General features: G+C 40.4%; 1 protein-coding gene and 1 long non-coding RNA gene across 2 annotated transcripts in view; both read left to right on the top strand.

Moving 5' to 3' along the window:
- ITPRID1 (ITPR interacting domain containing 1) overlaps positions 1-1,477 on the top strand; it is a 72,547-nt gene extending 71,070 nt beyond the window's left edge. Inside the window, exons 12-13 of the mRNA XM_039251159.1 lie at positions 511-622; positions 1,094-1,477. Coding sequence (XP_039107090.1) covers positions 511-622; positions 1,094-1,396 — 415 coding nt within the window. The 3' untranslated portion in view covers positions 1,397-1,477. The remainder of the gene's footprint in view (positions 1-510; positions 623-1,093) is intronic.
- A 6,800-nt stretch (positions 1,478-8,277) lies between these two features.
- On the top strand, positions 8,278-18,795 carry LOC120244577. The gene is made up of 3 exons (XR_005531574.1): positions 8,278-8,969; positions 11,818-12,034; positions 18,209-18,795. It is a non-coding gene; the product is annotated as an uncharacterized LOC120244577 (long non-coding RNA).
- Positions 18,796-23,516: the final 4,721 nt, after the last annotated feature.

Raw genomic sequence — 23,516 nt, 5'->3', positions numbered from 1 at the left:
ACGCTGTCTCTCTCTCTCTCTCTCTCAGAAATAAATAAGATATTAAAAAAATTTTTTTTAAAGTAAGAAAATCTGCCCTAGTAATATACCTAAGTCTGCAACTGATACAAATAAAGAAGGTGACATCTCCTCTTAAGAAATGTCAGAGGAGTGAGGCACCTGGGTGGCTAATTGGTTAAGCATCTAATTCTTGGTTTCAGCTCAGGTCATGATCTCATGGTTCATGGGTTCGAGCCCTGCATTGGGCTCCACACTGGCCTTGCGGAGCCTGCTTGGGATTCTCTCTCTCTCTCTCTCTCTCTCTCTCTCTCTCTCTCTCCCTCCCTCTCCATCTTCCTCTCCTTCTCTCTCTGCCCCTCCCCAATTTGCACTCTCTCTCAAATAAATAAACTTAAAAAAAAAAAAAAGAAGTCTCAGAAGAGTGACATCCATTTTGAGAGGGACCATGGAAGACTGTGCTTGGACGTGAAATGAAATTTGGTCATTTTCTATTCTATTCTTTACGTGCAGGGAAGAGGCGGAGCAACTGCAGACTCTACGCCAGGCCCTGCGGCAGCAGGTGGAAGAGCTGGAGTTTCAGTTAGGAGACCGGGCTCAGCAAATCAAAGACGAGATTCTATTGGTATGGGGCAGTAGGGTGTGAAGTCTGACCACATCCTGCCCACCGTAGAGGGGATGCATTAAATCAGAAACCAGATTGCACATTCATTTCAGATGCTAAGTCTTATGCCAATGCCTCCATTTTAAAAATAAAGAAACGGAAGCCCAGAGAAGTACGTTGCTTGGTTCAAAGACATGTGGCTAGCTGATGGCAATGTAGGATTAGAAATCAGGTCATCTCATTCCTATGCCAATCTTTCCTCCTGCGCTGTAAATAAGAGGTAAATATTATTAGTCATTTTCCCAAAGAGAGTAAAAAACACAACTTTTGAGCTAGTATGGCTTAGTCACTGCCAGAGGCTGCTGCTAGCTCACAGGGCCTATTCTACAGAATTCCTCACCCTTGAGTACCTTTCCCACAAGTCTGACTTAGTTATCTGGGACAAATATGGTAAGTCGTCCACTCTTTTTGTTTTTATTTTCCTTTTAACAGCTTGGGCTTCTCACAGAGGAACAACATAAACATTACACAAATCTGCATCACTGTAACTGGACAGAAGAAAAGAGTGGCCAGACTTCATGTGCTAAACTCCACTCAGCCATGGACTGCCGCATTGCCTTTCCTCTGGACGGTAACCAGCAGGTTCCCAGCTCAAGTGTGACACACATGGCTGCCTGTTCTCCACCCACCTGGGACAGCAACACCAGGATGTCTCCTCCAGCTCAGGCCGAGTTGGGTCCAGTCCCTTTGTCAAATTGTCCTATTGGAGAAAAGGATACAAATGACTTCCTCTAGATCAGAGTGGTTTTGATGATCTTCCTGCAAAATATAAGAGCACATTCTAGCCAGACAAGGAAATCTAAAATTCCCCAAAAATGTGTCTATCAATTCTTCTTCAGCTATTTTAAAAAATATTCTACTCAGGGAGTCACCTGGGTGGCTCAGTCGGTTAAGAATCTGACTTGGGCTCAGGTTATGGTCTCGCGGTTCTTGAGTTTGAGGCCCGCATCCAGCTCCGTGCTAACAGTTCAGAGCGTGGGCCCTGCTACAAGTTCTATGACTCCTTCTCTCTCTGCCCCTCTCCCATTCACATTCTGTCTCTCTCTCTTTCTCTCAAAAATGAATAAACATTAAAAAATGTTTACATGTTCTACTCTGGGGTGACTAGGTAGCTCAGTCAGTTAAGTATCTGACTCTCGATCTCAGCTCAGATCTTGATCTCAGGGTCATGAGTTCAAGCCCTATGTTGGGCTTCACACTGAGCGTGAAGCCTACTTTAAAAAATGTATATATACTGTTGTTAAACCAAAGAGAAGCTCAATATTTCAATATTCATTCAATACAGAATAAATGAGCACCTACCAAGTTCCTGGAACAGGGAATACATAGTAGCCAAGATATATCTATATATCTATATCTATATCTATCTGTATATAAACCTTTAGGTACAAATGGTATGCAGTCTTTGCCCTGCTGAAACTTAGGGTCTAAGACGGGATATAGAATGTGGACACATAAAGATATATGGGTTTGAAAACTCTGAAAATGTTTTGAAGGAAAGAACATTTCCTATGAGGGAGAACGTAGCAAGGAGTCTGACTGAGATCAAGGTGTCAGGAGGGCCTGGTTGAGGATGTGACAACAGAAGAAGGAAAGAAAATTCAGACCTCAGAGGGACAGACTGTCCAATGGCCCAAGTCAGTCGAGCCCTGGAGGCACCGATGAAGCTCCTACCATGGGCCAGGGAATCTTCTAGTGCTGGAGACAGCCGTGAACAAGCCAGATGTCCTACTCATAAAGAGTTGGACAGAGAAAACAACAACAACAAAGTAAGATAATTTCAATATTGACAAATGCCATGGAGAGGACAGTGTGGGAACACTGCAGAGGGTGGTGTGGAAGAAAAGCGTATGACATTCCTCAGGGTGAGGGGGAAGACCTTGCTAACAGGAGGCTAAGACTCAACGATGAGGGAGAGGAAGCCATGTGGAATTCTGGGGAAAGAACCTTTAAAGCTTAAGGAATGGAAAGTTTAAAGGCCCTGAGACAGAAACAGCCGGAGCTGCTGAGCACATGAGTGATGAGAGCGCAGAGGCAGACGAAGTCCACAGGTCTCATTGTCCGCCGGAGCCTGAGAGCCGGGATCCTTCTTCCATCCGGTTTTAAACAGAATCGGCATATAGTCTGGTTCACATTTAACAATCACGCTGCCTGGCTGTGGAGAACACGCCGCCAGTGACTTGCAGCTAGGCAGCGCTTCTAGTCATGACACCACTGGTGTCATCCCTGAGGTGAGAAGCAAAGTGTCACGTTGCTTTCACGCAGCTGCAGAGGTGTGTGAGGCCACCACCCCAGCGAAATGCAGGATGCATGGCAGGCGTGAAGAACCAGAGGAATTCTAAGGAATAGGGAATAAGTGAGGAATGGAATACTCATAAAAACTTCATGGAAAAAGTAACCCCTTGTGTGAAGTTAGAATTTGTATATGATGGGCTAGTGGAGGTCACTTCCTAGTAAGGAGACTAGGAGGCTCATTCTTTTGAGACTACCCACTACCGGAATGGATCTCCTGGCGCCTCTCATGCTTCACCCTCTTTGCTTTTCAGAAATTCTTTGGCTTCAGCAGGCCTCTCCTACCCTTTGAACCATCCCACAGTCTCCTCTGTTGACTGTACTTTCTCAGAGAGCAATCCCCTTCTAACCTTAATTCTCTTTGTTTTCTGTCTCCACACCAACTTCCCCACTATATGCACTCAGTCTACCAGCATCTTTATCTCCAGTTCCCGCCTCTCCAGAATTCCTATCCAGCATTTTCTACTCTCTGTAAGATAGTTTCACCCGGAAGACCTACCTGGACGTCTCACTCAGCATCTAACACTTGTTCTGCCATTTCTCTGGACCGGTTCATCTTCCTGATGCCCTCTGTTGATGGCATTACCGTTCACCTTGACATGCAGACTCAGAGCCACACATTCACATTGTCTCCTCATCCTTCTTCACTCTCTTCCCTCAGAATCAATGATCACATCACTGCGGAGTTTACTGCCATGATGTCATTCCTAGAAGCCCCATCAGAACTTGTTACTTGGTGAAGACCCAACAGAGGGGCCTCCTAACTGCCTCTAGCTTCCTTCCCTCGAACTATATTGGTCTCTACCAAATTGGTCCCCCTCATGCATCACTTGGATCAGATTACTCTGGCCCAGGGAGAACCTTTAGGGTATCCTAGAGAATTAGATTATACTTTCCAGAGCGGTCTTACACCAAACAACCTCTGTGCCCTGCAATTATTATGTCCCTCTCCTTATCTCCTCTTGCCTCATTTCCCTTTACTCCATCCGTAGTTTGGCTTCTACATGATGGTTCAGCTTCCAGCCCCAACTTGGCTCCTGTTCTATTGCATATATATCCCCCCAAATCGCTTCCTTTTCTAAAATGTTTAAGCTTTTTCCTCTTTATCTGAGTCAGACGCCAGGCTCCCTGGTTTACCTTTATTTCTCCAGTGTAGACTTCGAAAAGTTTGCTGTGGTTTCTGCCTTGATAATCAGGCAGATGACTTCAGACGTGATGGGGGAGGTGGAGACCTGTTGCCTTCAGATGAAGGGTAGAATATGGAGTTCCCAAGGATTGCTCAACATCTCATGCATTTCCTCATTTATTCTCCTCACTTTCCAGCAAAGAGCACAAAAGGGGAACCAGGATGTAGAGAGGCTGTCCATCTCTCCCAGAACCATGACAGTCTTCAGCCCGTGATGATCTGATTGCCAACACTATTTCCAAATACCATCTTCTGTAGTTCATGCTCTTCCTCTCAGAGACATGAGACCTGTAGAAACCCAGCCCACCTGTGGATCTGTGGATTACCGCCGGTGTCCACAGTGGTTCTCTATCCGGAATACCCTTTAAACTCACTGGGGAGCTTTAAAAAATACTGACATCGAAGCCCCACTCCAGATCAATTAAATAAGAATCCCCAGGGGTGAGATCCAGGTATCTACAAATTTTTAAAGGTCCCCAGATGATTCTGAGATGCAGTTAAAACTGAGGATTCTTGTTCCAGATGAAGAGGCTACCTTGCAATTCAGTCTTTCCTGTTGTTTTCTAAGGACTCTCTTTTATTTCCCTTTTTCCTTTCTATACCACCCCTCTCAGCTAAAGAAGCCTTTCACAATTCATTTGGTAGTGACAGTCGCTAAATAACAAAATTTGGAGAAGAGAAAGAAAAAATGGCCTGTGGGCTCTATTTCTATTCTTTACAGCATTGCCCTCTACCTTGCTCATCAGCTCCTAGATTTCATCTTTATTTATAGATTGAGTAAACTGATGACTTTGTTCTGTTTTCCTTCCTTTCCCAAAAGTCCTATTCCAAATGTGATGAAACAGATTAAATATACATATCTGATTAGGTAGGTCAGGGTAAGGATCATTTGTTTCCTCAATTCTCTTGTAAGAAACGTGTGTATAAAGTAGCCAATTACAAAAATTATGGAAATTTCTTTTTCAATGTATATAGTTGTTTCTCCCAGAGGATACAACACAAACATTCTAGGAAGGTGAACAATTAGGCAATTTTCCTTTACAGTGTAAACATTAAAATTAAATGTAAGACTGGGTGTTTTGAATATTATTTACAGCACACAAAGATATGAAGCAAGTGTCTCAAGGTTAGAATCTACAACAAATGCTCAGGTGACTCAAATACTCTGATGTTATGATGCCACCTGTCTTCCATTCTTCTACCTCTTCCATAAATAGACCTCAAAAATTCATGTGTATATCATAGTATTTATAGCAGCTACAGTGTTTCACTCTGGTATCATTTTATTCAACTTAAAATATGTGAAACATTAATGGACAGGATGTCAAAGTGTTTTCTGGAGTTACCTAGCAAAGAAAATGCCTTCTACCTCGAATCTTCGGGCATACTTTGCTGGCTTTTCTCTTTATTTCAGTGTGAGACACAATGTCCCGTGCCAAGCACTTCCATTACAATCTCTTGTTCTCAAAAGCGGGTTCACAGTGAAACTGCTCATTGGACTTAGAAAATATTTTTTTTCTCAGAACCTAGCTCAAAGCTAAATAAGACTCCCCTTTGGAGTCCAGATGTATTTTGACAAATTCCAGACATGCTTTTGGCTTAAGTTGCTTCCACAGAAAACAGACAGAAATTAAGATTTGGTGGTTATTAGTTGATATGATCAAGCTGGATAAAATGGATTGACCATACAGGACGTCATTTGTTTATGCAAAACTAGGAGTCTTTTGCACGTGACAAACTTTATCTCATTTGATTCTCACGAGGCTGCGGGGTGTATTTCCCATTTGAACAGTGAGGGAGCTAAGATATGGAGAGATCACCGTCCACAAGTACACACTGCGCTTATTATCATTAACAGGCAGCTGCATGCTGGAGTTAAGGACTCAAGCTCTGGAATTACATCCAGGGATTGAAGCTTAACTCTGACTCCACTACTTACCTCTGTGTTAGGTAAATTACTTGAATCCTCTAAGCCTCAGTGTCACCATCTGTAAATTATCAGAATTAATGCATACATAGCCCTTTAGAACAAGCCTGGAACGTGGTTCAGTATGATTCCATACTGAATCTGGCTCAGTCTGATTACGATGGTGTTGAGAGTAACAAGAATAGTGGCAACTTTTTAATACCTACTCCATGCAAGGTACTAGGCTAGATAATGAGTGCATTATCACTCATCTTTACAACAGTCCTGAAAGACAAGAATGAACACATGTTCACACACACACACACACACACACACACATATATACACACACACACATACTCAAGAGCATTGTAAATTGTTTAAGTTCCGACAACTGGTAAGAGATTGTGTTGCCTCTCCGATTCCCTGCTTTGCGGGTGGCTCCCGGTTGTGGTGCTATCAAGCCTTGGGGCTTAAGTGGAGCCCACTGCAAAGTTCAAATCAGCTAGAACAGCCCAGCTTTTGACTACATAATATATTGAGCTTTAGCAGAGATTTTCCTTTTTTAAAAAATCGAATTATGATAGAAAAGTTTGAAAAGCACTATACTACACTAATCACACATGACTCATACGGTCAGATAGAGTTCTGAGTTGGTTTCATACAAAGAAATGACTTCCACCACACAGGAACCCTCAAGAAGCTACCATCCTAAAAACCCTTAGCTTACTGCCACTGTATCCTTGCCAGGAATAAGGGCAAGAGGTCCTTTATAGTCGCTGAATGATTTTCTGGGGAGTCTTTTTGTTCTATCATCAAGGCCCGAGATACTATATTCTCTTTTCTTTGAATGTTAACTATATTCAAGTTGACTATATTCAGGAAAACCCAGACCACATATTAAAAAAAAAAACAAAAAAACAAAAAAAACCCAGAGATCATTGCAATAAATATTTATAAAAAGTTAAAAACATAGCAAACTCTTATATATATATATATAAAGTGTATATATATATATACACTTTAAACTACCAGACTGATTTCAGAACAAAATTCCTGAGTGATATTTCCAGAGGTCTTAGAAATCCACATTTCACAGTATTTTTCTTATGACACTTTAAAATGTTATTCCACAGTTTTCCTTTTTTGTTTTTGCTTTTGCCCCATGGTTTCTGATGAGAAAGTTCCCCGCCTTTGAAATTCTGATTCTTTATGTGTAATGCATTGTCTTTATATGGCCTTTTCAAGATTTTTGGCTTTGTTTTTTTCTGTTCTTTGATTATGATGAGTCAGATGATGGCTTTCTTCAGGTTTATCCTATTTGAAGTTTGCTGAACTTCTTTCATCTGCAAATACATGTCCTTTATCAAATCTGGAAGTTTTTCAGCCATTATGTCATCAAACACATTTCTGCACCATTTCCTTCTCCTCACCTTCCAGGATTACAACCACACCAAAATAAAAAGCTTGATACTGTCCCACAGTTCTTTGAGGCTCTGTGCATATTTTATCAAACTTTTTTTTCCTTCTGTGTTTTCCAGATTAGTTATTTTTTATCGATCTACCATAAAGTTTATGAGTATGTTTTTTTAAGTTTATTTATTTATTTTGAGAGAGAAACAGAGAGAGCAGGAAAGGAGCAGAAAGAGAAGGAGAGAGAGAATCGCAAGCAGGCTCTGCACTGTCAGAGCAGAGCCCAATGCAGGGCTCAAACTTATGAACCATGAGATCATGACCTGAGCTGAAATCAAGAGTCAGATTCTTAACCAACTGAGCCACCTGGGTGTCCCATTATCGATTCTTTTCTTACTCATCTCCATCTTGCTTTTGTGGTCCTCCAGTGGACTTTCTGTTTCCGCTACAGTATCTATCAGTTCAAAATTTCCATTTGGTTCTTCATACACCTTCTGTGTTTGGGCTAAGAATTTCTGTCTTTCCAAAAATGTTCACCCTTGCTTCATGCACATCATCATAAGAGGCTCTTAAGATCTGTGTCCGATTATTACTATATCAGGGTCATCCTGGACTTTGTGTTTGTTGATCACATTTTCTCTTGAAGGTTGCTAACATTTCCCTGATTCTTAGTATGTTGAGTAATTCTGGAATGTAACCCAGGCATTTTCATATTATGTCTATGAAACTCGAGGCTCTTGGCTCAACTTTGGGTTAAAAATTTTCAGGGGAATGTTGTGGGCTTTTTGTTTGTTTGTTTGCTTAATAGGCAATCAGCCTAGTTAATTCAGACCACAGCCCTGACTCACCTGCATGCTGTGCTCCCAGTATCAATTTAGTATTTACAAATTTTCTGTATTATCTCGCCTCCCCTGTGCATGAATCATCTGGGGCTCAGTCTGAAACCTGGATGGTGGTCTACACCATAGTTCAGTTCTCAGCATGTTTGTTATGTTGCTTATGGTCAAGTTCTATGCATGAATGGCTCATGATGAGCCCAATACGTCACAGATTTAAATAACCCTTTACTCCAGCTACTTCCTTTCTGTGAATCCCTCACATTTGCTGACTCCTAGGAGCCCCTTTTCATGTAAAACCATGGTTTTAGCATCCACGCACCATAATGAACTTCCTGAAACTAGGTCTACCTCAGAGCAAAGTAGCAAGAGTAAAGAACCTTCAAACCACCTGTTGCTGTAGCCGCTATTCCTATGCCAATCTCCACTGCTGCTGCTACTGCCACTGCCATGGGGATGCCACTACATTACTCAGGCACACGGGAGGTAGGGCTTGAAGAGGCAAACATCTCTCTTTCCCAAGGACTCCTTTCTCAGTCTTCTGGCCCAAGAGTGAGAACTTTCTTGCAGCATTTTCTATTAGCACCTACTGCACAGCTTCAAGATTCAGGCTTGCCATGGAATCTACGCCAGGAAATATGGGAGGAAAGAAGAAGCAGAGACTCTGCTCCAAAGGTGTGTTATTTGAGTTATTTATTCTCCCTCCCAGTTGACTTGCTACTATATATTTTTCAGAGTCTTCAAATACTTCTTTCATGTATTCTGTTGAGGACTTTTGGTTGCAATAGTGGAAAAGAGAGGATGGCATGCACTTCCTTCATCTTAACCAGAGCTGAAATTTGCCAATCTAATTGTTTTTAATATTCTCTTGTTACAGTAAATAATGCTAACACTTGCTTACTATGTGCTAAATACTGTCTTAAATCTCTTACGTGTAGAGAAACAACAAACATTTGTTGTAAGCATCATTATCCCAAGTTTATAGATGACAAAACAGAGACTTATGGGGTTAAGTGAATTGCTCAATGTCACACAACCGGAAAACCAAGTACAATCCTAAGCTGGTCTGACCCCAGAGCCAAACTCTGAATCACTCTGCCGTGTAGCCATGGGCAGCCCGGTCACGCAGCCCGAATGGGGCCAGAGCTGCAGACACAGTGATTACATGTGAGGATCAGGCAGCAGTCTTCCCTGGGACCCGTGTTTTCATAGCTTTCAGCATTGATTAGGTCAAGCTGAAAGATGTACTTATGCACAAGGCAGGTTGAGATTTAATATTGCTTTGTGTTGGTTATTGGGCAGGTGTTTGTTTAAAAGAAGTGGAAACAGGTGTGTGGGCTCTGATTCAATTACATGATGGAGAGGAACACACTGATCCATGGCCATTTTCAAGGAGAGATGCTGATTGTGCTAATTAATCATTTGTCTGTCAGAACAAAATAGAACATAATAGAAAATGATGTTCCAGTTACCACAGGTATGGAACATGGACTCTTGTGTCTGGCACTCCAGCAACCAGATGCAACTGTTTGTGATGACAGCAATTAAGATGCAGTACCTGAGTCCTCCTGGATTACCATGTCTGAGATGGTTTGAAGGAAAGGTGTTTTATAGACTCTTGCCAACAGCATGGGACATTATCCAACAGGAATTGCGTCTCAAAGGGACCTTTCCATGCAAAGAGATTAATTGAGTCCTTTCAGATCATGATGGTAACCCAGAGATATGACTGAATGGAATATTTTTCCATTCTGTGTTCTTGGAACACTCAATCTACCTCACCTAAGCACGACATTTATGCTCACAGTAGAGTGTCATAATATGTAATTCTTTCTTTAAGTGACCCACTTGCCAACCAACAGCCAGAAGAGTCTTTTAAAAACAAATCAGGTACATTGCTCCTCCACACAAGATTCCCCAGTGGCTTTTCAGTACATTTATAATGAAATCCCAACTCCTCACCAAGATCTACAAGGCTCTACATGACCCAGTCCTGAATACTTCTATGACTTCATTCCATGCCATTCTCTCCCTTTCTCACTATGATCCAACTTCATGGGCCTTCTTGTCAGTGAAGCCATTCTCACTTGAGAGGGATTTTCTTTGCTGTTTCCTCTTTGCATTTGCTGTTTCACTTTCCCCAGACATTCATATAGATGGTACTTTCTCATTCGGATCTCTGTTCAAATACCACTTTTTCACAAAGGCTTCCCTTAATAGCACTATCCAAAGTAAGGCTTCTTCCTGCACACATCTCTGTATATTCTCTATACAGTTAGCCTACTTTGTTTTCTTCATACATTTACTATCTGGATTTTTGTTGCTTCATTTATTTGCTCAGTAGTTGTCTCCCTTACTAGAATATAAGCTTCCTGGGGAAGAGACTTGTCTGTTTAGCCTATCCAAATTTTATCCACATGTCTGAAACACTGCCTGACACATGATAAGTTGGAAAAGAATTTGATGAGTAAATGGACCAGAAGATTAATTAACTAATAAATATTGGATATACATAAATAAGGCACAGTCTAATCCATCAAGGAATTTTTAGTTTGGGGAAGAAAACACAAACAGCTAATGATCCATCCATGTTACTTCTTTGTTTCTACCTTTCAAAAATTCCCCATCAACAGCGAGGTTTCTGAGCCTGGGCTCATGATTTTCACCAGACAGTGGAGACATTTAGAAAAATATATTAGGACACATGTTAAGTCTTTAATAAGTGAATGCAACCCAAGTGACAGTGTTCTCACTTTTGCTTCAGGGCTACATCTCCTTTTAAATTAGAGAACTTTCCTCTTGGCCACAATGTAACAAACCTAACTGCATTTATAGACTCTATCTCAGAGCTTTCTCCTCAGCTCTAGGCCCTCTAAATAGCTCCAAATAGCAACAATCACACAAGTCTGTAGACATTAGCTCCTAAAATCATTCTCCAGTGAAAGAAAATAGGACTGCTTGGAGAAATGGCTGATTCTGGGACTGGGGCAGGAAATGGACAAGATTAGCCTGGAGCATCTTATTATACCAGAATGTAAGCAGGTGTCAATCCAATTGCATGGAAGTACGTCAAAGGGACACAGGGCCAGTTGAAACAGCTCTCAGAGGCAAAAGGTAAAATAATTTGAGCCAAAAAAAAAAGTCATCTTGGATTATAACTCAAATTAAAATACCCACAGTTTCACGTCAGTATAAGTAAATGAATAGAATGAGTAAGTAAGTGGGAAGAGGAGACAATTCTCCAGTGCTGAAGAATTTTAATAATTTACGTAGACACTTCATCCTTGAGGCAGACTATTGCTTCCCCACGTGCAAATGTGGGCTGTGTACGGTAACACCCTTCAAAATAGCACAGTACAGAAAAGAGGGGAAAAAGTAAATTTACTCGGAAAACCTGACACATACTGCCTCCGCCAGGAGATCAAGGGCAACCTCAACGGTGATAATGCATGTTGGTATTTATTATCTATCCTTAAATGATGTCACGAAAGTGACACTTAACTTCTACGGTCTTCCTTCTAAGAACACATAACCCCAGCCCGATCACGAGGAAGATATTGGAAAAATGCGTTGAGAGAAATTCTACAAAATATCTGATCAGTGTTTTCCAAAACTGTCAAGGACATCAAAACAAAGGAAGTCTGAGCAACTGTCAGAGCCAAGAGGAGCCTATGGAAAGATGACTATCACCTATAATGTGGCATACTGAATGGGATGCTGGAAAGGACAAAGAACATCAGGTAAACACTAAGCAAATACAATACAGACTTCTTTTTTTGTTTAATGTTTATTTAATCCAGAGAGAGAGAGCACAAGCAGGGGAGAGGCAGAGAGAGAGAGACCCAGAATCTGAGCTGTCATCACAGAGCTCGAAATGGGGCTTGAGCTCACAAACTACAAAATCATGACCTGAGCCGAAGTCACAAGCTTAACTGACTGAGCCACTCAGAGTCCCCTAAAATACAGACCTCTGAATAAAATATAGACTTCAGTTAGTAATAATGTATCAACATTGGTTTTTCATTGTAAGAAATGTATTGTGCTAATGTAAGCTGTTGATAATAGAGGAAACTGGGTTCAAACATATAGGAAGGAACTTTCTATACCATCTTCACAATTTTTCTGTAAATTCAAATGTTCCTAAAAATTAAAGTTGATTTTTAAAAAGGGAGAGAATAATACCAATGTCCAACTAAAACGAAATTGAAAAAAATATAGATAAATTTTTAAAAAGAAGAAAGAAAATGAAAAGACAAGCTGTAGATGGGGAGAAAATACTTAGAAAATACATATCAAATAAAGAACTGGCATTCAGAATATGTAAAGCACTGTCAGGATTCAATAATAAGAAAAGAACCCAAATGGGGAGGAAAAACACATAAGATTCAAATGAATACTTCAAGTAAATAGCACATGGACGGCAAATAAGCACATAAAAATAAGCATCATTTTAAAAGGCAAATTAAAACCACAATTTAAAAAACCCACAATGACAAATCAGAACGCATTTATTAGAATGATATTAGGGGCGCCTGGGTAGCTCAGTCGGTTAAGTCACTGACTCTTTTTTTTTTGAAGTTTATTTTATTTACTTTGTGAGAGGGAGAGATCGAGTGAGCAGGGGAGGAGCAGAGAGAGAGGGAAAGAGAGAATCTCAAGCAAGGCAGGACTTCATCCCATGAACTGCAACATCATGACCTGAGCCAAAATCAAGGGTCAGAAGCTTAACCTGACTGAACCATCCAGAAGCCCCAGTGTCCAACTCTTGATTCTGGCTCAAGTCGTGACCTCAGAGTTCATGGGATTGAACACCATGTGGGGCTCTGTGGGAACAGCATGGAGCCTGCTTGGGATTCCCTCTTTCCTTCTCTCTCTCTCTCTCTGCCCCTCCCCGGCTTACAGGCACACACACTCTGTCTCAAAATAAATAAATAAGCTTAAAAAAAAAGAATCTTGCTAATATACATAAAATGATACTGATAATTGCCAAGACCCAGTCCCAGCAAGGATGTGGAGCAACTGGAAGTCTCCTACATTCCTGGTGGGAATGTAAACTGCTCCATCTGCTTTGAAAACAGTGTAGTAGTTTTTTATAACATTAAACACACATTTATGAAACAACACTTGTGAAATTCCACAGATTATATAAAAGGCAGACTCTGTCCTGTGTCAATGTATATTTCAAGGAAATTCTTCCAAACTTGCTTTGATAATTATAGGTTGCTTTACTAATTTAGACAGCTGGTTTATTCAATAAATAGCTATTCAATTTATATTATACACCAGGCACCACTGTAGAATCTCAAACATCTCAAACAAGACAGACAGTATCTTTTCTTTTATGTGGTTTACATTCTAATGGGTAAGAGCAGGGATAAATAGACAATAAACAAGTCAACAAAAATAATAAAATTTCACATAATAATGTGCTTTTATGTAATCAATAAATACAACAGCATGATGGTGGCCATAGGGGTTGTATAGTACTGGTCACCAAGAGGGACCGGCTCTGTCATTGGGGTGCAGACCAGAATAATGGAATAAAACAAATCAGATAACAAATGTTGGCAAGGTTGTAAAGAAACTAGAACCCTCTTACATTGCTGGTGAAAATGTAAAATAGCGCAGCCACCATGAAGAACAATTGTTCAAAATGCTAAACATAAAATTACCATATGACCCAGCGATTCAACTTCTGTGTACACAAGGAAATGAAACCCTGTCCACCCAAAGGCTTGTGTACAAATGTTCAGAGAAGCCCTGCTCATAAGGGCCAAAAAGTAAAAACAGCACAAACTTCTATCAACTGATGAACAGATAGACAAAATGTGGTATATCTATACAAGGGGATGCTCCTCAGCAACAAAAAAGAATGAAGTATTAATAATGCAGGGCGCGTGGGTGGCTCGGTTGGTTAAGCGTCCGACTTTGGCTCAGGTCATGATCTCACGGTTCGTGGGTTTGAGCCCTGTGTCGGGCTCTGTGCTGACAGCTAGCTTCAGATTCTGTATCTCCCTCTCTCTCTGCCCCTCCCCTGCTCACGTTGTCTTTCTCTCCCTCACACACACAAATAAATCAAAACACTTAAGAAAATAATAATAATGCATGCTGCAACATGGAAAAGCCTCAGAAACATACTAAGTGAGAGAAGCCAGCCACAAGAGACCATATACTTTATGAATCCATTTATGTAAAATGTCCAGAAGAATCAAACCTGCAGAGGCACAACTTAGATTATTGGTTGTCTAGGGCTGGAGGACAAGGCAGGTGATGGAAGTGACTGCCAAGGGGAACAAGATTTCTTTTGGACGCAACGGGAGTATTCTGAAGTTAGATCATGGGTGATGGCTGCACAATTCTGTAACTGTAATAAAAGCCATTATACTGTTCACTTGCACGTGAACTATATCTCAACGAAGTGCTAAATAAATAATAAGGCAATTATGCAAACACCTGAGGCAGAGCGTTTCCGGGGAGGGAGCTGCAAACACGGCCACGGTGAGCTGGGGATAAATTTGGCCTATTTAAGGAAGGGAGAGAAAGTGAGGCTGGAGCAAGTTGGGGAACGAGAAGCAAATAGAGACCAGGTCAGATAGAGTCTATGAAGCCATAGTGGGAGGCTTGGATTTTATTTTGAGTGTGATAAGAAGCCATCAGAGGGTTTGAAGTAGGATAGGGACAGGAGGGGATGCATATTATTAGTCTGGCTACTTTGGGGGTAACTGACTCAAGGAATATAAAGGAGAGCAGGAAGGTCAGCCCAGACCTGTTATGGTAGTTTGGGTAACACTCAGAAATGTAATAGATTTCTTTTTCCTTTCTTTTCCTTGTCTTTTCTTTCCGACACTTCTCTTCTTTTCATCATAAACAAAAAAACAAGGTCACTTTATATTTAACAGGCCAGTCCTCATGAGCGATCCCGGAAAAAGACACTAGCCAAAATATTTGACCCTCTGTTAACCTTTAGTTCCTCAAACAAGTTGTACGTCACTGGTCACAAGAGAAAAGCTATTAATAATGAAAAAATTTAGACTACTTTTATATAATTAGTCCTTATTAAAAAAAAAACTAGTATTCCAATTTAGTATCAAAACCTGCTTTTCACTCCAAACAGCACCGTCACAGTAAAACATAGGCCACTTCGTGTGGCTATGACAACTCTTTCCACACTGATTTCCTACCTTACAGCAGCCAAACGATTTCCCTACATCACAAACAAACTCCAGTTTTCAGGGTTATATTTGGAAAAGCAACAATAAGGCATCTGTAGAAAACAACACTCGCATTAGATTCCTCTTCTTGCCTAAGGGGTTATTTGCAGTGTAGAAGCTCAAGTGGGTGGCAAAGAATAGGCAGACTTTGTTAGACCATTACTCATGTAATGAGGTTTGAGATCTGCTATTCACCACAATTTTCAGTGGGCACTCTCCCCATCACTAAATTGCTGCCTACAGACATTTTGATTATCAAATATAATTTAAAAATAAAAGAACACAAAATACCCCTTCTTTTCTGCAGCCCCACCCCCACCTTTCGAGTTCTTCCATTTATCTCACAAAGGAGGTTTGCTCGGCAGAATACTATGCTCAACCTTGGAATGTCTGTCTCTCACCTGGGACTCCTCCAGCCCTCCTCCCATCCCGTGACAGGTCCCAAGGTATCTCTCCAGTTGACCCAGATATTTCTATGTCAAGAGCCAATCAACCTTGAAATTAGGAGTGATTTGACACCTTGTGTTTCAGGCAGCTCCGCACATCCGTACGCCACATGTCCATTTCTCCATAAAATCAAGCTACACCCACGCGCTGGTGATTATAACCATTTTAGAGCCTGTTTACGAGTTCTAAACCTGCCTCTGTTCCAGGGCAATTTTCCTGCAGTTTTCTCTCCCTTATCATCCTGCACATCTCCCTGTGAACTTTGTTTTACCCTAATCTCTGGATAACTTTTGTCTTATTACTTACTACTTGGATTCTAGAGAGATCAAGCAATGCTTTAAAGTAGACTCGTGAGGCACCCTCCTACACTGTTGGTGGGAATGTAAACTGGTACAGCCCCTCTGGAAAACAGTGTGGAGGTTCCTCAGGAAACTAACAATAGAACTCCCTTATGACCCAGCAATGGCACTGCTAGGAATTTACCCAAGGGATACAGAAATGCTGAGGCATAGGAGCACATGGACCCCAATGTTCATAGCAGCACTCTCCACAATAGCTAAAACATGGAAAGAGCCTAAGTGTCCATCAACAGATGAATGGATCAAGAAGATGTGGTTTATCTATACCATGGAATACTCCATGGCAATGAGAAACAATGAAATCTGGCCATGTGTAGCAACATGGATGGACATTGAGGGTGTTATGCTGAGCGAAATAAGTCAGGCAGAGAAGGACAAATATCATATGTTTGCACGTATAGGAGGATTAGGAGGAACTTGACGGAGGAACAAGGGGGAGAAGAAGGGCGGAAATGGTGGGGGAAAGGGAGAGAGGCAAACCATGAGAGACTCTTGAATGCTGACAAAAACTGAGGACTGATGGATGTGGGGGGGAGGGGGGATGGGCATGGAGGAGGGCACTTTGGGGATGAGCACTGAGTGTTATGTAGAAACTAATTTGACAATAAACTACTTGTAAAAAAAAAATAAATAAATAAATAAAGTAGACTCGTGAGCGCCTGGGTGGTTCAGTCAGTTAAGCATCTGACTTTGGCTCAGGTCATGACCTCACAGTTTGTGAGTTCGAGCCCTGCATCAGGCTCTGTGCTGACAGCCCAGCAGAGCTTAATTAAAGTAGACTCGTGAGAAACTGTAGAACTTCGGGCCCAGGCCCTGTGTATGAGCTGCTAGGAGACTCTCCTAGCACCCACCCTGTTGTATTGCACTGGTCACTCGTTGCCTTGTGCCATGATGAGAGCCTCCCAGGTCCACTGCTCTGAACCTGCTCTATCCCACTTCCCTACTCTTCACCACCACCACCCCATCACCAAACTGGGGCACATGGGGATGTCTGGCTGTCTTCAACATCATGCCTGGGCTGAGGGAAATCACACGACCCTGTCTCAGACCCTCTGTCCATCTAAGTCTACCGTGCTGGCATTTCTGTGGTTCCCACTCCATATAGCTGTGGGTCAACCAGAAGCTCAAAGGGGAAGCAAGCTATAAGTCCCCTGAACTCAGAGATTTCCAGACTCTGTCAGGGAATCTCAGAGATCTAACAGGGATCCAATCAGAAGTGCGGCACAAAACCACATGAAAACTAAATTATTTTTCCCTCTTATTTCTCTCCTAGCTTCTTCCACCCCTAACCCCACAAGAGATTTTGCACGGGTGTGATAGGAATGTTCTTTGTATCATAAACCCCACTCTTTCATGCTCCAAGGATTGATTCTCGATTTGTGAATATCTAGTTTGGGAATTTTCCAGAAAATTAATATTTTTCTCTTCTTTCCTAATGCCCTGTTTTTATGATTTTTATCTTGATGGGGACTTTAAAATGTTCACAGCTGAGCTGTGACTTTTTGTTCTAGGCAGTATCAGTCTCCTTTCCTGGGGCAAAAATTCTGACCATTGGCCAAGGATTAATGTAAAAAAAAAAAATAAAAACAAAAAACAAAAAACAAACAACAACAACAACAACAACAGCTGAGCTGTGACTTTTTGTTCTAGGCAGTATCAGTCTCCTTTCCTGGGGCAAAAATTCTGACCATTGGCCAAGGATTAATGTAAAAAAAAAAAATAAAAACAAAAAACAAAAAACAAACAACAACAACAACAACAACAAAAACCTCGGTGGTAAGGAGGAGGGAGATATACTTTAACAAGATGAGAAAGTACATTGTGTGATCTTTCAAAAAATCACACAATTGCAAACATGAACATTGCATTACAAATCATTTTCCAATACTGCTTATAGAGAGCAAGATGGAGTCACTCATGTCAAGCAGGGACCAGTGTCAAGCAATGATGCAAGCAGTTAAAGGTACTGTGGCTACCAGATATCACCGAGACCTGCACTAGTTGACAACACCCCAGAACTGATAACAAGCAGAAGCAGAGGCCCAAAGAGCTAAATCCCTTTTTAAAAAGGGAGGGTTTTTCCAGCAAGCTGTCAGACTCTTCAGACATAGTCCCCTCTACGTCTGACCACTTCAAAAAGGCAGCTACCACCGAAGGCTCTGACCAATGGATCTCTGAATGAACTGAGGTCTTTCCCTGCTTGTACATAATAAACAGTATGTGCCGAGAGCTGACCTCGACCAGACTGAGGCTTTATCTCAACTGCATCCCCACAGGCTGACTTTGTGTTTGGTTTTTTAACTTCCTACCTTCTGTGTTAATCTTGTTTGTTAGGTGACTTGTCTTGTGTTCTGCTTTGTGTGCTGTGTAAGAGGCCAAGTTAATCACATGGTGAAATGTCATTGAGTTTGGGATCCTGAACCTGCTTTATAATTATGTTAACCTTGCTTTATGGCTGAATAAAGCTGACATTGTAGAAAGACACAACTCACACGTGTGCCTTTTTAACGTGCTTGTGACACTGCTAATGCCTTCCATTGATACATAGTTAGCTTCTCATATATCCTTCTTATTAACAATGAAATATATATCTTTTTACATAGAACAGACAATTTGGGTAGGTTAAATTAATAAGAGTGGAATTTCATGACCAAAATATGAACATTTTTAAAACTTTAGATACATATAGCCAAAGTATCCCTTCTCCACATAGACTCACAAAAAATTACTCTTCCTCCATACTCTTTCCATGATAAGTCACTATTATTTATTTAACTCTGTCAATCTGATATGTGAGTTCCATTTGCATTTATCTGAATATTATGGAAATCAAACAGATTCACATATACTTTTGACTTTTTTTTCTTTTCTTCTTTTTCTCTGTTTTTAATAGCCTGTTCATGTTCCCTGTACATGTTTGGGAGTATGGAAATAAATGAAGAGCATTCAAATGAGAGCAAGCAAAGACTCTTCATTTCAGAGCCTCCTATAACAAGGGAGTAAGCCACCATCACTTGTGTTTGGCAGTGATTCAAGGGCAGCAGGGCGAAGTGGGAAAGCTTTATTGTGAAATAAAGGGAAGTCTTCAAGTATGCTTTGGGTGGGAGTTGTTGGCATGGTGAAGCTGGAAATGAATTAAGTACAAGTGAGCCATTCATATGATTGGTTTGAGGAACATACTTGACCTTCTCTAGTTGGCCTTAAGTTGGAGCTGGACAAAAATTAGGGCAAGTGACAGTAGTTACCAAATCACGGCCATTTGGGGCTGATTGCTACAAAGATTATGGGTCAGAGTTCTTTTTTCATATGTGGTCTAGCCATTGTCCATTTGTTTGGTCAGAATTTCAAGAGGGGAACATGTAATAACTCTTTTTCTCTTTGACATGTAAGAACTCTTTATAGATAAGGAGACTCATTCCTTGACATATGTGTTGCAAATTGATTCTGAATTCTGAATTTGTTGGAGAGTGTTTATATCAGTTTTAAAATATTATATAAAGAATTAATTTTCCTAGCCTCTGCTTTAGTTAGCTTGGAAAAAATTTTCACATTCAAATACTATAAACTATTTACCTGTATTTTCTTTAATACTTATACTATTTTTTAAATATATTTAGAATTCATGTTAGTGTAAGATGGGTGGTAAAGACTAGTTTTCCTTTTATCCAAACTGATAGGCAATTGCCTCAACAACATTTATTAACAAATCCATCCATTGACCATCGATGGATTCCCCCAATAGTTTTGGTTTGACGAGATTATAATATCTGCATGTGAATTTGTAACTAAAGTCTAAGCTTATGAAGCATCTCACAGAGCTTTTAAGAGTCTAATGTGGGGCAAGGAGTAAACTTAAAAGAAAACCTAGAACTAATTGCTGAGGTAGGAGTGTGCATCCCATCAATAAGAGTTTATCATGTGTTTACAGTTTGTGTCCCTTAAACATATCTGAAATGCACAAATCTTACATACAACTTTCAATGACTTTTGACAAAAAGTGAAACTCAAACTATCATCAAGATAACGAACATCATACATAATAATCTGAGAAGTTTCCTCCTATTCTTTCCCAGTGAGCCCTTCCGCCTCCTATGGGGACACTCATTTTTCTTATCTTTTCCCCCATCATACTTTAGTTTTGCCTGTTATTGACTACAATATACTCTGAAATGCACCACAAATAATATGTGTTGGGGCACCTGGGTGGCTCAGTCAATTGAGTGTATAACTTCAGCTCAGGTCATGATCCATGGTTCATGAGTTCGAGCCCTGCAGTGAGTTCACTCCTGTCAGTGTGGAATTCACTTCAGACACTGTCCTGCTCTCACTCTCTCTCTAAAAAATAAATAAAACATTTTAAAAAATAGCATGTGTTGATCAAAGGATAGAGGAATAAATCGATGGATAGCTATATGATAAAGCAAGTATAATAAAATGTTAATGATAAAATCTGGAAAGTAAGTATATGTATATTCCCTATAAAATGTTTCCAACTTTGTTTTGTTTGGAAATGCACATAATAAGATGTCAGAAAAGAAGAAAGAAAAGAAAAAAGACCAAAGAAAACCTAAAACACTTCTGCAAAAGACCAAAATTAGGTAAATATTGCACCTATCAAAAATATATATGAAGATATTAATCAATACAGTGTGGTGTTGGTACAGAGATAGAAAAACTGACCAGTGGAATAGAATAGAGAAATTAGAACCATATCACATGTATGCGGAAACTTCATTTATGATGGAAATAGCACTGGAGATCTATAGAGGAAGAATAACTTTTTCAAGAAATAGTACTTGCACAATTGATTATCCACATGGAAAAACAAAATAAGGCTCATTCCTGACAGCGTAATACCAGATGAATTAAATGGAGTTAAATGGGAAGGCAAAATTGTGTATGTTTTTGAAAATGTGGTTTACTGATGCTCAAGAATACATTTCCACTTTCCTCTGATGTGTATCCTTGCACTGCAGAAATCTTATTTTAAAAAGACTCTCCAACTCTCAGTAACTTAGGAACAGGATACAATTAGTTCTAGTCAATTAGGCACTTCCATGAGATTTAGAAATGGCAATGAGGCCAAGGCCACCTACCTGCTGCGTTAGGTTGCTTTTGGCTTTCAGGCAAGTCCAAGGAGAGTCCAGCAGGCAGCCTCGCCTGTGGAGGGACCGTTGTGATGGTAGCAGTGGCTGTATTCTGTTCCAGGCTTCAGTTACCAGCTTCAGAGCTGTCAGGAGACGTGGCTGACTCAGTGGTTGTGACAGATTTGTGATTATGGATTTTTGATTCTGGGTCATAGATTTTATTTTGATGAGAAATCCAGATTTCATCAGCATTAATTCTCTCTTTTAAACCACTTGGGTTAAAATACCTTGATTATACTTCCTGCATTCAACCCTGACTGGCAAAGCATACAATATTCGAAAATACCCTTACAGCCTTTAGGAAAGTATTTCTTAAACAGGACACATATCAATCAAGTTACAAATCAAAGTAGTTCACATTTGACTTCTGTTCAAAAAAAGACAATATCAATAGAGAAAACATCACAAAATGGTTGATGATATTTGCTACACATATCCTTGGTATAGATTAGAATCCAAACTAAATTTATAAAAAAAAACTAATATGAATCAATAATAAAAAGAGAGAGAAAGTTTAAAAATTGGCAAAATACATCAACAAGAGAAAGTGCAAATATTTTATCAGCATGTGAAATTATACTTAGTTGTACTGGGAAGCAACAAAATGCAAAATAAATCCATAAGACAAAATTTGAACTCATCACATTGGTAAACAAATATCATACAGTGATATTTGGATATGGAAAAACCATAATTCTAAAACACCACTAATAAGAATGTGTTCTGCTGTAGCCACTTTGAAAAAGAGTCTATAATTACCTGGAAGAGTCCAACAAGAGTCCTCCCACACAGATATTTCATTGCCAGGAGTATATTTTTGAGAAACTCTTGCACATATGAATCAAGAGGTATGAGTAAGAATGCTTATGGGAGCTTTGCTTCTATAGAAAAAAATCTGAAATAAACCAAACGTTCATCAGTAGTAGTATAGATGAATGAACCATAGAATATTCATTCAGTGGAATACTATACAACAGTGAAAAACAAGTAAATTATAGCTACTTGTTGCCTGTTTACTTTTGATCTATTCCTCATCCTACTGCAAACTACATTGTCTGGGGTCCTTTGCCAAATGACTTCTGGTTAGGTGTGCATCCTGTCCAATCAGATGTACAAGATGGAGGCTGGGGAGTTGGAGGGAGCAGAAATCTAGGGTATCTCTCCCTCTTTTTTCTCTGTTTTAATGGAGTTCCTCCATCATAGGCCACAGCTCTGCCATTTCCCACCAGACAATTCTTTTCTCTATGAATCCAGCTCTTGCCATGGTTCTAGGTCTCATCAGATGGCCTGGTGCTAAGCTCAGGACCACTTAAGTTCTTCTAGCCCCAGTGGTAGCAGGGTCTTTGTGCTGATGCTAACAGCTGGCTTGCTTCACCATTCTCTACTTCTCAGATCTTTGAACCTGCATGGAAACAATGCCCCTATCGCATTTCTTTTGTTTCATACCTAAAGTGGCATTTGTTTTTCTGATTCTTAACTGATACACACAATTATATACATCACAAGTAGATCTGAAAAAGCTTGCTTTTTAAAAAAAAGGGCGGGGGAAAGCAAATTGCAGCAGAATACCAACAATATCATTATAATTACGTAGGTTTCATAAGTATACAAAAGTAATATATTGGTTAGGGATATAAACATATGCTAAATTTATAAAGAAAAACTATGGGGAAATTTTAGGAGGGGAAGTGTTGTTTCTGAATCTTGTAAATTACCCATTAAAATAAGATAGGACAAGGGGTACCTGGGTGGCTCAGTCGGCTAAGCGTCTGACTTTGGCTCAGGTCATGATCTCACAGTTTGTGAGTTGAAGTCCCACATTGGGCTCTGTGCCGACAGCTCAGAGCCTGGAGCCTGCTTCAGGTTCTGTGCCTCCCTCTCTCTCCCCTCCCCTGCTTGTGCACTCTCTCTCTCTCTCTCCCTCTCTCAAAGACAAATAAATAAACTTTAAAAAAATACAAGACAAGGCAGCAGAATAACAACGCCAAAATCCGCTGACAACATCTACAAGAGAGCAAGTGACCAGGTATCTATCTGAGGAACCACACATATAATGAA

This window comes from Hyaena hyaena, unplaced genomic scaffold, assembly GCF_003009895.1.
Source record: "Hyaena hyaena isolate Hyena2069 unplaced genomic scaffold, ASM300989v1 scaffold_387, whole genome shotgun sequence".
Lineage (NCBI taxonomy): Eukaryota > Metazoa > Chordata > Mammalia > Carnivora > Hyaenidae > Hyaena > Hyaena hyaena.
The sequence above is the reverse complement of the archived record's forward strand: the minus strand, read 5'-3'. Positions and strand labels throughout refer to the sequence as shown.